This window comes from Fulmarus glacialis, unplaced genomic scaffold, assembly GCF_000690835.1.
Source record: "Fulmarus glacialis isolate BGI_N327 unplaced genomic scaffold, ASM69083v1 scaffold22129, whole genome shotgun sequence".
NCBI classification, from domain to species: domain Eukaryota; kingdom Metazoa; phylum Chordata; class Aves; order Procellariiformes; family Procellariidae; genus Fulmarus; species Fulmarus glacialis.
This window is the reverse complement of record NW_009235481.1, coordinates 40,459-57,650: the sequence shown is the minus strand read 5'-3', so window position 1 is coordinate 57,650 and position 17,192 is coordinate 40,459. Positions and strand designations below refer to the sequence as shown.

Genomic DNA, 17,192 nt, shown 5'->3' with positions numbered 1-17,192 from the left:
TACTTGTGTCTTCGCAATCCTCATGCTGGTACGCGTGTTAGAGGAGAAAACTCAGTAGAAGCTGGGAATGGTGTTCCTCATTCTAAATTTAAACTACTTTGTACATCTGAGCCTGCAGTTGAGGTTAGCAAGAATCATTCTACTGCATCAGACTAGAGGTCTAGCCCTATCTCCAGCTATGAATTAATTCCACAAATTTAGAGTAGCATAATGATATTTACTTCTTTGTTCTCCATTTTTTCGCTAATAATTCTTTTCCCCACTGCCACGGATAACCCCACGATCGTATTCCTTAGAGCACACAGATCAAAACCCACCACAGCTGGGACTGCTTTCACCGAGTGCATTACCTTATATTTACCTACACTGAATTTCATTTGATGATTTAGCACTTATGAGGGTCCTCTGCAACTCTTAGGTGCCAGCTTTAGTCTTTACTACCCAGTAATACAGTTTCATCAGCAAATTTTGTCCCTCTCATTACCCATCTCCTTTTCCGTATGTGTTATATAGATGTTAAACAGAATAAGCCCCAGAGGGCCCCAGGACAAATTACTCCCTTCTAGAAGTTGCTGGTGTAATCAATTATTTTTTTCTCTGTCTTTTAACCAGCTATTTATCCAGGTGAAAACACCCTTTGGAGTCTCAATGGAGATAAACACACATTTCTAGGGAATGCTACATCTGACCTATTTCCAAATAAGATTAATCCTATTCCAGAAATATTTGTTTCTCTCCAATTACTTTAATGGAGAGAAGAATGGAGAACGGAGTGACTGGTTGTGCTGTGCATGCTTACACCGTATTTAAAGTTAAGTGAGATAAATCACACCCCTGCTCTCTTGTCTTACTCAGACTTTTTTGGCTTTTCTAAGACATATGCTTTTTCTTATTAAGCAGAGTGAACATGAAAGAATGCTTACTGGTTTGCTTCTGTCTATGGGATTTTTTTGGTTTCATCTATATTACCTCAAGTTTGAATACTACTTCAATATTGCCACTGACATTTAGCACTGTTATTCTGGCTAAACGCTGTGGCATTACTTCAGACTTCTTTGGGAGATGACCTGTTCTGTATTTTACCTACTTACCTATCAGAAATGTTGCCTTTGAACTTTTATGTCCAAGTATTTCCATGTCTTCTGATTATTTTTATATTGTTTTGTTTGAAATGTTGCACATATGCAATTACTAGCTTTATTTGATTTGGGCAGCTTTACCTCCAGAGTCAATAAATGCTCTAGAGGAATATTTATTCTGAAACATAAATGTTTGCTTATGGGCAGAGCTGTACAGTTTAACACGGTCACGTTAAACTACTGCCAAAATATATGGAGGTGCTATTATTTCAGTTTACACAGGGTTATCTAGGTCTAGGTTAAACTGAACGGAAATGGATTGAAGTGAAAGAAGGTATGCCAGCCTTTAAAAGTGCAAATCCTTGTGTGAATGTTTCAGACAGCTTGTCTAAACAGGGCCAACCCTTATGCTCTAATGTAATTCCACACTGCACATTATCTCTTTGCAAATACACTATTTATATACAGTAATGTGAAAGCTTTGGCCTGCAGGACAAAGATTAAAAAAAAAAAAAAAAAGAAAAAAAAGACAATACTGGGAAGGAATTCCATGCTCTAATCAGAAGAGTGCATTCAACAATGGCCAAGTTAGGGGGAAAGAAATTTCCTCACTGTCTATTTCATCCAGTGGAATCTGGCCAAATATCTGAAGGTAGGGACGATAAAGCACCCTTCTGAATATCCATTCCACTCGGCTGTCATCGGGATGAAGTAGAGCTTGAGTTGTCACACCATAAGCAATGAGCCACACGCTCAAGAAAAATAGAAAGAAGAAAACATCCTTCATCTAAAAAAGAGAGGGGGAGGGGAGAAAAGGAGGAGAGGTGACTGTAATAGCATAGTCAAAGAATGGTAGTCTTTCTATATGAAAATGGCTCAAATAATTCTGTTTCTTTACAAGCTTGTTTAGGTTAAAGGAAGTGGAATAGGATGCAGTTCCATGCACAGAATTCCTCTCTTGACTTTGCTGTTATCATATTGTTCTTGGCCTGTAATCAGCATTTTTCTTTGACAGCTCATTTAGATAAAGGCAAGTTTTAAATGAAAACCTTGCTTTTCAATCATCTAACATTTAAAAATGAAACATATTTATCTTTTAAGTGAATCTCATTGTACCTTTTAAATGCAGATTTTCTGTGAGATCTCACAGTACCATCAACTGCTTTACTGTGAATTACAGGAGTTCTGCAGCAGTGAATCCCGGTAACAGCCAGTGCTCACTGATGAATACTGAACCACTGATACAGCAGACATTGAAGGCTGCAAGGATCAGGTAGCTTCTGTCTTGGGTTTTCAAGCTAAGTAATGCATCTGAGGGATTGTTTTCACGACTTGCTGCTTTTAAACATTGTGTTTCTCTACAGAAGCAGAAGTAATTGAATCCTAAAACACTTACTTAAAAAAAAAAATCTAATATGTATTTCAAGTGCAATATATTTTCCCTGGTGGAAGAGGAACACTTAATCCTCTTCCCATCTAATCTGACAGAGTTCATTAAGGACTGTAGATTCATTTCAATTAGATTATTGGATTGTGCAGTTACCCAAAAGCATAGGCATTTCAGACCTCCAGGATGTTACTTGGAGTTCTATTAAGAAACATGGTATCTAATCCAGGCAAGACATAGTTCATGTCTCTCTGATTTTCACCAATCTGTTTTGTTTTCTGGATGATTTAAAATTTAGCAATCCTGCAGGACTGTAATGGTGTCACAGTTAAGAGAGAGCGGTGGCAAGTCTGGAAATATTTTTTTCCAATCTGCAGTCTTTCTGTGAATGGGCATTGTTCTGGCATTGAACTGCCAGTTTAGCAGCTACCAGACTGGTTTCAGCAATTCTGTAGCAAGGTTAAAAAGGAGAAAGACAGTAACAGACAATCATGGCTTGCTTCTCTGTTTAAGTAAGGGAAATGATCTTGCTTGAATGCACTTGATGAACCTTTCAAGAAGGTATCATTTACCCGAAGTAACTTTCACTGTTCTTTCATTTGATGTAAGGTTCGACATTGAACTACCAAAGCTAAGGCATTGTGTTGGCTTGGATGGGGGAAGGATGAAAGGTCCCTTTTTATGGTTTTGTCTAGGCTGCTGTTTATGTTCTTATTTGCACCTTCTTAATCTGTGTGTTATCTCATATGACTTAAGATGCCAACATAGTAGACACATCACCATATTGTTCAAGGCCCTGGTTTAGCTTGGTATGCAGCAAGGAAGGGTTAGGAGCCGTAGATCTGACTTGTTCTTTTACAATGAAAGTCTGCTAATGCTGTAAGCTAGATAATGTTCAAGAACAAATATTTATTTGCCATTTACCCTTTTGCTACTCCAAGCAAATGTCATGTTAGATCCAGTTATTGCATTTGTAGACAAATCCAAATAGCTTGGTAGTTATGTTTATTCAATGTATAGGCTTGTTTAGACTGTAGGGCTTTTACCGAGCTCTGCTGTGAGTCACAAATCAAATATTTGTAGATTCTATGATAGCACTTACAATTAGATGAACTCCTATTAATCAGTTACCATGAGCTAATTGGCTTAGAGGATTAACACACCTAAATAAAAAGCTACTGCAACATACCAACGCATACCCAAGCACAGTAACCGTAGTCCTAATGTCTCATTTCCTGCAGGAAAGTGGTAATAAATAAAAATCTTTTATCAACATCTTCCAACATATGATCACAAAGTACTAATACGTTTTCATTGTAACTTGGAGCTACAAAGTACGGGTAAGAATAACTCCTGTGGGAAATTTTGCAACTATCCTTTTTCACAGATTTTTTTTTTCCACACTTGCTGCAAATAACATAATCTATTTCCCTAAGTGGAGCAGAGTCATTCAGTAAATGCCCTGCCCTTCTGTAAATGGCCTGTCGTCTGTCTAACGTCTTTGCTCTGAATGCACACAGCTTATGACGTAGGAGGAATAGCAGTAAGTCAGACACTCCATTCTTCATTTGCCAGATCTGAGGATAAATGATTAGGTAAGATACAAGGATTAGTAAGTTGGGACCAACTTATTACACTACAGAGCTCTTTGGAAGGATCTACTTCAAACTTATTGCATCTGATACTCCTGATAAATAAGGGAATATATGCAAAATGACAAGCTTTAAAAATGTAAAGATAGATTATAAACTGATTTCCTTTGTAAAGAGTAAAGATTTTCTACTCTCCTTTTTTTAGAAAGCACAAGTATTTATCTGAGAGAGACTGCAGACTTACCATCCTTTCCACGATTATGATCTTTGGTCCAAGTTGTTTGTGAATTGCAAAAATATGTATAAGTCTAAGTGTAAACACCATGAAATCAATGGCAAGTATTGTACGGCCAGCTTGAAAAGTCGAGTTCAGCATCCTGCAGAACACATGAAATGAAATATCAGATCTCAGCAAGTACTGCTGAGAAGTATTTTCTCAAATACTACACTCAGTTTCTGGACATAGCCTAGTTAGGAAAAGGCAAGTGCTTCAGCCCTGTAGTTGCATAAGCTTGTACGAAGAATGTAACATAATGTCTGTACATTGATGAGAAATAGCGAAGAGATGGAGGGAGACTGTATGCTCTGTCTTGGCTTCAATGAGATTTATTTTAAAAAGAAAAAAACTATAGTGTACATTGAGTAAAAGTGATTGCCAAAAACAAACAAACAAAAAAGCAGAGCTTTTCTGTACATGTTTGAATATACCTATATGTCTTTTTGTGATCTCTGGAGCAACTTATATGATTCCACAGAATTTTACATGCTTTTATTGCAGAAGCATGTCTCAAAGCTTGCAAAAGTAAATGTCACAACCTGTCCTCACGTGCACATGAGACTCTCCTGTCAGTTGACGTACGTAGCCCTTGCTACTGATGCTGACCACATCACATGGAACAGATATATACCTGCAGGTTACCCCAATTATGAAGAGGAAGATGGTCACCATATCACATTTATTCCAGTTATCCTCCACATACACTTTAAATTTTTTTATTAAATTTGTGTCTTCATCTGTATAGAAACTCTGAAAAAGAGAAATAATCATCGGTATTGACCTGTTTCCAGTTTCACTATTTCATTGTGAGTTTTAACATACTACCTGTTTCCTTTTTCTTTCATTGCAAAGAGCAAAAACAAATTCTTAGTGTAAAGGAAAAAAAGCTTGAAAACATAAGATTGGTTTACTGTCTTAAAACACAAAAGTCGGATGAAAAAGAAAAAAAATGAAATCTTTTTATTCTTGTGATTATTAGCCTTAAGAATTTTTGAGATCTGATTTAAGATTTTGCCAGCATTTGGGCTGTTAAACAATACGACAACTTCCAGTCAAGTTCAGTTTCTAGACATTGCTATCTAAACAGTATGAACAGATTTGGCATTTGTATACTGGAATTGTCAGTGAGTGCAGATTTGATTATCTAGGCAAAGAGTTGGGTTTCTTAATTGGGTTTTAGCCTGGCACTCTGCATGTTTTACAGGTTTATAATGAAATGTTCTTTGATCCAAGTATTTTCCATGTCCCCCCTGGTTATGGCCTTGCTGCATAATTTCAAATAAATTGTAACAAACTGGGATTCCCTTCACCGTCCCTATTGCTTAAATAATGAACAGATATTTGTTCTTCCAGAGTAAATGTTTATAACTGCTTTTTCATGTCTAAAGAGGACAACTTTATGCACCCACAGTTGGCAACACACTAACACCATTGTTCACACATTATTTCGGTAGTTGAGCTGAGGATATTCCAAAACCGGTAACTGGGAAAGTAATGGAGAAGGTTTTGATTTGGTTTTGGTTTTTGTTTTTTTTTTTTAAGAAAAGCAAACCAAAAAGAAATCTGCTAATGTTTTGAGTTGAGAAGTATTTTAGGAAAAACACAAATAATCTGAATTCATTTACTTCTTTTTTTTAAACAGTCCCTAGCAGGGAAGAATCTCTTAAAAGGATGTAGAGTTATCTGCTGTGTTTCCAGGTGTAGAATATAACTTCCAACTTACATTATTTGTGGTGGGAGGACCTAGTTCTGGGGAATGAAATCAGAGACATACTTTGCAAAGTGAAGGACACCTGAATCTTAGCAGCCCACTTGATTTGGCTATGACTAGAGCAGCATGGAAAAACAGAGGTGGAGCTACAGGTTTATATGGTGGAGGAAGAGCTTGCTCTAGGAGAGAGAGGTGGAGTGTTTTGGATAAGGTAAGTTCTGTATTGCTCTTCTGTGCAAAACTGCACCTGACATCTTTAAGCTTGTACACAGATTGTAAATCTATTCAAAATATTGCCTAAGTTTTACTGTGTTATTACTAAGATGTTGCAGGTTACTGACCTGTCGGATTTCTTCTAAGACCAGGGTGAAAACCCAGAAGTAAAGTATAATTTCTTTAGCAGATGGACCCTCAGGTGGAGGTGGTTTAAAGTCCAGTAAAAGGACATAAGTAAATAGAAACAGGAAAGCAAAGTACATTATAACGTTCCCCATAAAAACTGTTACAGGGGCACTCCAGAATTTTCTCCACCGAGTAAACATGAATGTTGCCCACGCTGTGTTTTCAGAAGGGTTCTGCTTTTCCAATTTACCATTTCCTCTGCAAAACAAACAGAATACAGGCTTGGTGATGATTTCCTAAAATTAGTTCATGGGAATAGGCTCAGTATTATTCTATATAAAGCTTCTTGTAAGATAGTAACAGGCAGATGCTGGGGGTGGCAAGGAGGAAGGCTGTAGAAGTCAGAGCAATCACATTACCATAGCAGAAATACTTCACGTCAAAAAGAAGGTTTTGAAAAACAAAGTCAGATCAGACTTAAATGCATATTCTTGTTATTTCAGTTTTGTTGTGTTAATTTGATTTGTAACTTCATTGTGTTCCTGCACGTAGTACGAACACTGTGCAAATACACAGGGAGAGGGGGAAGTGGGCTAATTGCTCTTCATCATCCTAAATAATAGGAAAGAAAAGCAAATGGCCAATGTAGTTTGCGAATCAGTTCTTAATTGTTTTGGCTCTAAAAATTTCTTGCAGTGTTTACATGCAGAAGTTCTTGTTGTTGCTGTGATTTTAAACAATTCCTCTTTTTGACCCAGTCTCAAAAGTGCTGGATCATACTAAGCACGTGTTTCTTGACTATCCTTGCTGAAGTCTGTACTGAAGGAATACTTTAGTCCTTTACATAACTGTAAGCACTGGCATCTTGTCCTTTACGATTAAATTAGAGTAAATTGCAGAAAAAGTAATATAGAAGCCTTTTAGCAAAAAAAGTTGACCTCATAAATTATTTATTAAGGTAGTCTTTGACTCTTGTGGAATTACGCATGTATTTTGGTAACTGAAGGGAAATTTGACCTGTACATCTACAGTTGTTTTTGCTGTGTTTTGGAATATGAAGTACTATCTATTGGCAATGGAAATTATCCTGTGCAGAAAATGCAAGTTCCCTGTATTTGATAGCAATCTGATCTTAGCGTGAGGCTTTGTTTCCACATAAATTGCTCTCCTGTGTAAGCTGGGGATGTTATTGGATCTTTAGTTTTGTGATTTTGACTCTGAGAGGTGGGATCTCTAACAAAGGACGTGCACGCTAGGGTATGTTTTCAATTTCACCTCACAAAAAATAAACAATGACTCGTCACTGGTTTTTGATTTCCCCTGACATTCTTGATAATTATTAAATACATTTGTCACAAGGAAAAGTTTCTCCTCCCAGCCAGTCTTTTCTATGTGCTTGATTCTGTATTACCTCTCAATTTACGACATCATAAGATTCATTCCCATGGTAACAGGCTAATATCATAACCAGATAATTGCAGCTTTACTGTAAGATGCTGAAATAGATCTGGGAGGGAGAGAGCCTCTTTGTTAAAATAAATTGCTAAGACAATAGCAATTGGAACGCACAATGTAATGACCAAACCACGCTTCACTCAGGATATGGAAGTGCTTTATGACATTGCTTACAAATAGCTCCCAAGAGGCAGATGCTTTTACACCTATTTTATAGGTTAGGGAGGGAGAGATAAGAACTAATGATTTTCTCCAATATACCGGCAGTTAAATGCCAGAGGTAAAAATAGAACCTAATAGCTCTGACTTGGTCCAGCACTTCATACTGCAGATGATGCTTCCTCGCTACCGTTGTTCACATCCTTCTGAAGTTCTCTTTAAATCATTGAAAAGCACATGCTTAATACGGGCTATTTAGCACCATTTAGCCATTAAGAGGACTTTGTGCTAATTAAGTCTTCCTATCCTGACTTAAGTCCTTGTGGCCTCCCAGGTTTTGGCGATGTGGCGGAGGTATAGGGTGGGGTTCAGAAGTTCTGAATCACAGATCTATGAATGACCACAAGCAACTGACAAGATCTTTGTACTCAGTTACCCGTTTGTGTAATTCTCCCTCTAACTCTTAAGTTTGTTGTACTTTCAGGGCCCTCAGGTTCCTCACGGCCCATCTTTTAAAATATAAATGAAGAGCACTAGTATGGTGGGAAGCTGACTTAATATAAAATTCCCAGGTACTGATGTTTGCAAGTACTTCTGTGGCTGCCTTTGTAGGAAAATATGTAGTGATGCACTCAAATAATGTAAGGTTTTGCTGAGAACCTTCTTTCTGCTCAGCTCAGAAATCTGGGAGGGGCTTAGTTCCCAAATCCAACGTATATCAACCATCATGAGTTGAAGGGAATCTCAGGAAATGCTTTCTGATTCCCCAGGTATTAAGCAGATTCCTTGTTCTGTAGGAGTTACCTGCTCAGAACAAGTAAAGTTAAAACAGTGATATATCCCTGTCTATTTTCTATATTGCTTTTAGAGAGCAACAGCAGCAGTAATCAGAGGGCACAGCACTTTCTGAGGAGTAATGACTTTCTTGGTCCTTCAGCTGCTCCTTAGATCATTAGCTGGTCACTAGTCCTCAAGAAGTGTCCTGTTCTTTGATTGTTGTCATAAAAGTTATATTAACTAACGGTTTTAAACTTACCTATCTTCTTCCTTGGAAAAAAACAGAGTCCTCTCTGTATCTAAACTGTCCAGCTCTCCAAATGGCTCTGGCTCATTCTTTGATTGTTTTTCCTCACTGTAAGGAAATAAACTCATTAGTTGAAAGATGATGGTTAACAATTTTTCACTACTAAATTGCCATTCATACAGAACTGCTAGCATGTGCTTATCTTGGACTTGCTCCACTGAGAAGCTATCAAATAATGCGTAATCCTTACTTCTGCAAATTCTGTTTATTTGTAAGGAGAAGGCTGAAGTCACCCACACGATTCCGAGAAGTGATAATTGGCATGCTTCACAAAAATGGAGCAGGATACTCAATTTCCTCAAATTACTTAGGATTTGAGCAGAAATAAACCCCTCAGTCAGTCCTAGAAGACAATACCCCAATGCTCCATTCCTGGTTACTCTTAGTAGCAATTAAGAGAAGAAATGCCAGAAGCAGTAGGGAACATGGTGTCAACTCTAGCATTTCCAGGGAAAGGAGGCAAAAAAAAGTCCTCAACAGAACAAATTTGGAAAGGCTTACATTGATTATGAGCCATAATTTGAACCTTTCCATGAAAACTTTGCCAAAATCTCATGTTAAATTACTTGAATTTGTGAATCTGGCAGCCACTATGACAAGGTGGTCATTTTTAGTGATACTGGCAGAAGGAAAGTCTTAAGTCAGCAGTGCCAAACAAGTTTTCCTCTTGCTTTTAAGTAGTTTAACAGTTAAGAAACATATATTTCATAATAGCATGTCATTTCATAATGCCAATTTTGATGATTTGTATATGATTCTCACAATATTAGGAGGTTTTCTTAAAGTTTCCGTTCCTGGATTCTTATGACTGCCTAAGCATCTTGGCTGCTCTTTTCTTTTCTTTTGGTTTTCTTTTGGGGTTTTTTGTTTGTTTGGTTGGGTTTTGCTGGTTTTTTTTTTGTGTGTTTTTTTTTTTTTAAGAAAACCTAAGATTCTAGCCATCTTCACTGCGACAAAAAGCTGAAAACTACAAACTCCAAAGCTATGCCTGCAGAAGACTAATAAAGAGACCTCATAAGACATTGAATTTCAAAATCTTAATCATGTCAGTCCTGTGTTTTTAAGCTTGACTTATGGTTATCAAGGCTTGTGGCTGATAATACTGCTTTGTGATGGCTGTTTTCCTTGATAAGATACAAGGCTTGTGGCTGATAATACTGCTTTATAATGGCTGTTTTTCTAGATAAGATACTGAGGTTTGAACCAGGCATCTCCAAATCTAGAAATAGATGGTGCTATACCTGGAGATATTCTACACATTGTTGTGTAGAATCTGGAGCTGACAGAATTCCAACAGGCTTTTCTGTGGACTGTGCAAAATAGAACCGATCTATGTGAAACCGTGGCATTGATCTTTTAAGTATTAGAATAGGCACTAGCACAGGACACACAAGTCACTCAGTCCCATAGAAAACGGATTTGGTTAATAGTGGTGCAGTCCTTCTGTTGACACTCTGAGGCAATATTACTGTTTTTATCACTTAGGTGAGAAATTTTGAGTCTGGATATTTTTTACGGCTTATTTTTCATCCCTTACTTATCTCTTGCACCCAAACAGGTATGTTTGTACCTGAATACTATTAAATTTGTGTAGATTAGGAAAGGACACCAGAATCCACAGATTAACTTCAGGATCTGTGTGCTTGTAGACATGTCTCCCCACCATATTTTTGTCAGGAAGGCCTGAAAGTCAAGAAAAAAAGAGATGGCTTTAACATCACAAAAACACACATGTAGATGAAGTGCACCTATGTTCTGCGGCTCCTGAGAGAGTGAATGCTCTGGGAACCTAAAGAGCAGGCACACTTTCAGAACAAACAGGTGCTCCGTGCTCCCTCCCGCAGATGTTGTTGAGTATGCAAAGAGTTATGAAGAGGACAGTGGAAAGAACAGCAAGTCAAGTGGAATTAAGCCACATCTGTAGTACGAAGAAAGTGCAAGTCAGGCACTGGGAGCTAAAAGCACCATCACTCTTAATTTTGCTTTGTGTATGTAGAGAGAACTCGGGTTGTGAGGGCAGAGCTGAATAGTAATTTGATTTAACTTTTATCAGTGAGCTCTTCTTTGAATCTGAACAAGGAGTTACCTCACTTCTTGGAGCAGCTTCATTATGCCTCAGGCAGATTTAAAGTGCTTTCCTGATGCTTCTCTGGGAGCAAGGAAGAAAAAGCACAGGATGGAATAAGGGCTAAACCTTCTTCTCAGCGCACTGGTCTGCGGGCCAACTGGATGAAAGGGAGGGGAAAGGGGGAACTGTGTTGCTTTGTCAAGGATGTGGTAGAACGCCCTCTTTGTATGGTGCTAGGGAGAGGGAGGAGTCCCCTCTCCAAAGAACGTCTCTTAGGGGAATACATTTCATGGGGTTGTTCAGTTGCTGTGCTATCCTTTTCTGTGTCCAACATCATGCTTAAAGGCCCTGGGGGGTAGAGGTGGTGAGGGAAGGGTCTGTAAAACTTACCTGGACACCATCATGTGCAAAGAAAGACTTTGCATCCGCTTCTGTAGCCAGCTGAAGGCAGGTGGTTTTGCTCCAGTACTGATTTTTCCTCACCAACAGAGCAAATGCTCTCTCCTCGCTGTTGTGGTAGCATTCACTAAACAAATCTGCCAAATGAAGGAAACAGACAAACAGATCTTGTAATTTAAAAGAAAAAATTAAAAAATGAATGTCAGGCAAGAGAGTGGTGTGTGTAGGGCGCAGCATGGTGGCAGCAAAGCCTGAGCACTGCCAGATGCTCCTTGCTGCACTAGAGACTTCTGCAAGGCTGAAGTAGTTGAAAAGAGCCTGAGAGAGCTAAGAGGAGGTGGGAGGGGGAGAGGAACAATGCTGGACACAAGAATAACTTGCTATGGCTTTATGCATGTGTGTACATGTGTTGAGGCAGAGGGCAGATGAAATAGATTTGCCTTGGTGAAAAAAAAACACTGTAATTTTAAAATTCCCGCTATTTGCAGGAGTAAATCTCTCAGTACCTCCCTCTCACCTCTTTCTATCTGCATGCTCCCTTCTCAGCTTGGGGCCTCTAACAGGTTTGTTTTTTGGGTTTTTTTTGCTATTGTCATTTGATCTGAGGAGAAATTTTTCTTTCTCAGTTCTTCTACAGACAGCATAAGAAACTTCTTGGAAACATGTCAGTATTTGTTATAGTCCCTCATCTGTAGCTGCCTCATGTGGAGCTTTAGGCAGTGTCAAGCAAAACTGTATCCCTTGGGTGATCCTCTTACACTTTGAAGCATGAGTTGCTACACTGCCCCCACTCTCCTGAATAGACTAAACAAAAGGAGCAGCTCAGCTTTGGCTTGTAGCCAACAAATCCTTGGTTTTAAGACATAGCTACTTGACATTAAATTATATTAGACTTGTAGAGTGTGGTGGCATAGTTTTGTTTCCAGAGAAGCTGGTTGTGGAGCTCAGAAACTAGGATAAACAGTCCAAGAAGTCAAGATTTTCTCACTAGATAAGATCTGACTTCTTGTATTTGTTTCCTTGTGCTGATTCACTTGATCATCTCAGCACCTTTCCTAGGCCAGCCTACACCTTGTTGTTACACTGTGAGGGCTGGGGAAAGGATCAAGTTCACTTAAAATAAGCTCATAAACAGACTTTTGCAGTTGATGTGGTATTTATCATTCTTAAAGAATGTTCGCTCTACTTTATATTGACAGTGTTATCTGGGCAAGAAATTAAAAATTGACGATCTGATCTAATACTTACCAAAGCCAAGGAGCAGACTTCTGCGTATTGGATTAGATCTGTAATTCCATGGCTAAATTACTTGAGCTCTGTGATTATATGAGAACCTGACTTTTATTTTTTGTAAATAATAATGGCCCTGTGAGAAGAGGGGAGAATGTGATCTGTGTGTAAATAATGTAGCAATATCTGCATGAGCCTTCAGCTGCTTAAGGTACTAGCTCTAAGGGGAGAGAAAGAGCCTCTGCGTTTCCACATGCGGTGTACTTTAAAGCCCTCTGTTCACAGCAGTGCTACCTTCAGGTACGGATTAGATTGAAGTCAGATCAGCAGAGAAGTTTGTGTGCAAACATCTGTTTTTAAACCAGGCAAAGGGGAGAGGGCTTGGCATTCCGGCATTGCAGATGCCTGAATATTTACTGCTGTAGGGAGGGGCGGCTTGTGCGCTGTGAAACCAGTCTGTGCCTCACTGCAGTTTTGCAGTGCCGTTAGCCCTCTTCTGGGTGAGGTAATCTCGAATTATTTTTAGCAGCAAAGACAAACCTTAAAACTTGTTGCTCTAGTGGCCCTTATGGAGCAAGCTTGATATTGCAGGAAAACCAGGCTGCTGTAAGCCTGGAAGTGTTTTGGTTACTCTATCTTGCCCATCACTGTAACACACCTTGTACTAAGATCAGACACTTAAAATACCAACATGCAGCAGGAGAGTAATTTCTTCCACGCATCCCAGGGGCCAGTCTTGGAACACTGATTTTTCAAAAAAGGTTGGTTTTTAAGTCCTCCTTCTGTGGTATTTGAATGTTTGGGACTGCCTGTGCTGCAAGGCTGTTAAATTATTCATGACAGTTGACCTTTTACAACTGAAACAGCACTTTTTTCACTTGCTTGCCTTCCAATGGCAGTTACTTCTTAAATTTCTGATGCTGTTAAAAAGGTGCCGTTACTTACCAACAGCGAGCTGCTCATACTTGGCCTCTTTCATTATACGTGCTGCTTCGGTCTCCGTCTCTAGGCGGGACATCTCTTTAAGGATCTTGCAGGCTGCCAGAGCTGAAGCTACACCTTCCTGACCCTGTAGAATTGAAAGGGGTGCTGCTGTTATCATACACTGGGCAGCATTTCTGAACTGGGGAGACTTCACTAAGGAACACATCTAACAAACAAACAAAGATTTCATGCATTCCCCTTTGAAGAATCTTCCCTCAAATACAGACTTGAAAGTCCAAAATGTTGACCGAAATGACAGTTTGGGTGATATTTGATAACTGAAAACTACATATTGGTAGTTCTTGTGCCTTATAAGGCTGGAGACTTCTGGGTTTAATTGACCTTAGAGTCTGGGGTAGCAGTCAAAGACTGAAAGGAGAAGAATGCATTATGGAAATAGAGCAAAACAGTCTCACAGTGCCAAGATACCTCGAACGAGGCTGTGCTGAGACCCTGTACAAGGACGTATGGGAAAGGAGGGAGCACAGCTGGCAGAGGCACAACAGTGTCACACAGCAGAGAAACGTGCCTTCTGGTAATAGGGCTCCACAAACATAAGGCCCTGCAAGGTGCAGATGTGTCTGCATGCACACGCTCACTGGGTGAAGAGCTGTGCTGCAGTTTGTCCCTCCCCGTGACTCCCCCCGTGCCAGATGCAGCCGTCTGGAAGCTCAGGGATGGAGCCCGATAGCTGCGTCTGGCTCTCTGGGGGGAGGGAAGCTATGGCATTGCACTCCAGATGCACAAGACAGGGCCTCGGTTGTGGAGGATTGTAAAACAGGAGCCAATTATGCCAGCGTGAAGCTCAGCGTTTGAGAGTGTAATGCTGTTGTTCCTTACGCATACAGCACGTAAGCTAAAGATGCTCGATTGCACCATCTTCCCTCTCGATCATGCTAGAACCCAAACAATTGACCCATTGTAGAAGGAATAAAACCTGAGACTGAGAGTGGTCCGCAGCAAGGAAGAGGAGGGCCAACTCCGAGCTGAACTTCATCAGCAGTGTTTCAGGCTGTGCTGATTTACACCTGCTCCTGCTCTGTCCCCTGGCCCCTGCTGGCATGAGCCACTCAGCGATGAAAGGCCCTATAACTGCCACATTTTAGAAACAAACCTATCTGTCATCTGAGCTGCAAGGCTGAGCAAAGAACATCTCATATACTTGAAACATGCCAATATTTCACCTGAAGCACCTACAGCTCAAAGCTTACCATAGCCCAGAAATAGTTTGCCATCTTGTGCCGGTTTTGAAGTACTGCCCATACAAACAAATCCCTCCAAGGATTTTCACTTTTCTGGTTCATATCCAAGGGCCCAGGTAATCGCTTTGTATTCATTTTATCCTGAAATATAGTTGTAGAAATTAAAACCTGCTTTGCAGTCTCATTCCATGCAAATGACATGATCTAAGCTGGTTTTGGCCTTGCCAGCTACTTCATATTCTTTTGATTTTTCTTTTCTGTAGGACTGAGAGGTAATTAGTTTATTCTACACTGAATCAAAGGACCCTTGTGTCCCCGATATAACTCAATATGTGTGAGAACGTCCTGGATGAAACCGTGACTCCATTGAAGTCAATGGTAAAGCTCTCACTGACTTTATTAAGGCCAGGGTTTCACTGCTGGTGTGTAATATCATACAAGACAAACCTGTGATTAACTAATCTGAGCTTGCCTTCAGTTATATTGGGTTCTGCTCAACTGCCACAGAGGACATGGCTTCAGAGAAAAGGGAACAAAAGGCATTTTATTTCAACAGAAATATATCTCGCCAAGGCCCCGAACAGGAACAAGAATAGAATATGTCAATTAGAGTAGACCTTTTAGTCTTTCCTTTGAGAAACCTCTCCCTCATGCAGGCAGTATTTTAAGTAGAACACTGCTTATTCCTTTAGCATTTGATAAAAAACTCTCCACAGGAAGTATGGCAACTTAGGTCAATTTCTGAGTTTTAAGTGTATTTAAAATCTGCCTTTATATCTATTGTGTTAATCATAAGCAGCCAGAGTGGATTTTTTTTTTTTTTAATAAAACAAGATTTTGTGAGGATATATATTTTTTTTTAACCACTTCAACTATGGGATTCTGTGGAAATTTATTTTCATGGCATTTTTTGGAGGGGTCGGTGTTTTGTTTTTTTTTTTTTTGTTCAGTGTGTAGTGAGCTATTTAATCAACGGAATTGCATTGAAAACCTTGCAGGAGACAAAGATATCCCAAAAGTCTCATCAGTCTTTGTAACCACTAGTTCCCAACTTCAAATAAGACACACAATTTAGCAGCAGTGACACTGATATCCCAGTACAGTGATGCTCTTTCTGTTTCCAATGATAATGGGAAGCCGTGGGAAGAAGCTTTTAAAAGAAAAAAGCTAATAGGCAGCATGATCTGGTATCTGAATTGGGCCTTATTTACAGCACTTGGCTTTAGCTCACTCACAGCCAAATCCGACAAAGGTAAGTGAGATTTCGGGGGCAAATTTTTATTTCTGTAAAATTTTTAAGTCTGGAGTCTGCTGAATGACTTCAAAGATACTGCCCCAAATTGTCTGTCCTTGTGAACAAAGAAATCCTGACTAGATTCAAACTTAGCTTTTCATACTACTAATTAATTTAGCTAGGTTTTATCAAAGCAAAAGCGATTGAAGCTCGAGTGAGTTTTTTTTTTTTAATTTACGTTTTAGTTTAAACAGTTTTAAGATGAAACTAGAACTTGGCAAATATCAAAAGGTTTAATTGTTTTGTTTGTCTAAAACTCTGATTTTGATGAAATTTCTCTATACCTCTCTGTTTTGAAATCATGTGTCCAAACTTATTTCCAATGCTTTTGCAAGAACTTTGGTACTTACGAGTTTCAATGTTAAATACACTGTAAAAATGCAAAAATGACGATATATCTATTGCACAATTGTGGACAGTGCAGTATAGACATTCCACAGTTGTACCCATCACCTTACCCTTGTCATGTGTTGGCCAGAGTGCTTGCCAGGGCCACTTCACACAATTGTTCTTATTTCTTGCTGTGTGTCATGTCACTCAGTAACAAGACTATAATGATCTAAAGGCAAATATCATGTACTGCACATTATTGAATATCCACTCTACTCCTACCCAGTGTAAATCTGGGAATAGTTTTTCGTACAAAGATTACCATTTTCAGACCTGTGATTGAAAATGGCCATTGCCTTCTTTGTCTTTCTCACAGAAAATATTGTGTTTCAAGGACTTCTGTTTGAAGTTCTGTATGAGAAATGCAGACTGCTATTTTTATGTCTAATTACTCCTTAGTAAACGTAAATCTATCTCTTCATATTCCCCATATATCTTTCATTGAATTTGTTCTTATGCATGTGAGGCTAATAAGATCAACAAACTATTCTCCATGAGCAAGGTGCTAGAATGAGGAATGGTCTGTGGAAGTTGCGCTA

The 17,192-nt window shown here is 39.2% G+C and overlaps 1 protein-coding gene across 1 annotated transcript in view; it reads right to left on the bottom strand.

Moving 5' to 3' along the window:
• Positions 1-17,192, bottom strand: part of TRPM5 (transient receptor potential cation channel, subfamily M, member 5) — a 39,199-nt gene that overhangs the window by 7,300 nt on the left and 14,707 nt on the right. Inside the window, exons 10-18 of the mRNA XM_009586044.1 lie at positions 14,979-15,110; positions 13,729-13,852; positions 11,545-11,690; positions 10,657-10,769; positions 9,039-9,134; positions 6,388-6,646; positions 4,967-5,085; positions 4,303-4,435; positions 1,692-1,866 (exon numbers count right to left, since the gene is read on the bottom strand). Coding sequence (XP_009584339.1) covers positions 1,692-1,866; positions 4,303-4,435; positions 4,967-5,085; positions 6,388-6,646; positions 9,039-9,134; positions 10,657-10,769; positions 11,545-11,690; positions 13,729-13,852; positions 14,979-15,110 — 1,297 coding nt within the window. The remainder of the gene's footprint in view (positions 1-1,691; positions 1,867-4,302; positions 4,436-4,966; positions 5,086-6,387; positions 6,647-9,038; positions 9,135-10,656; positions 10,770-11,544; positions 11,691-13,728; positions 13,853-14,978; positions 15,111-17,192) is intronic.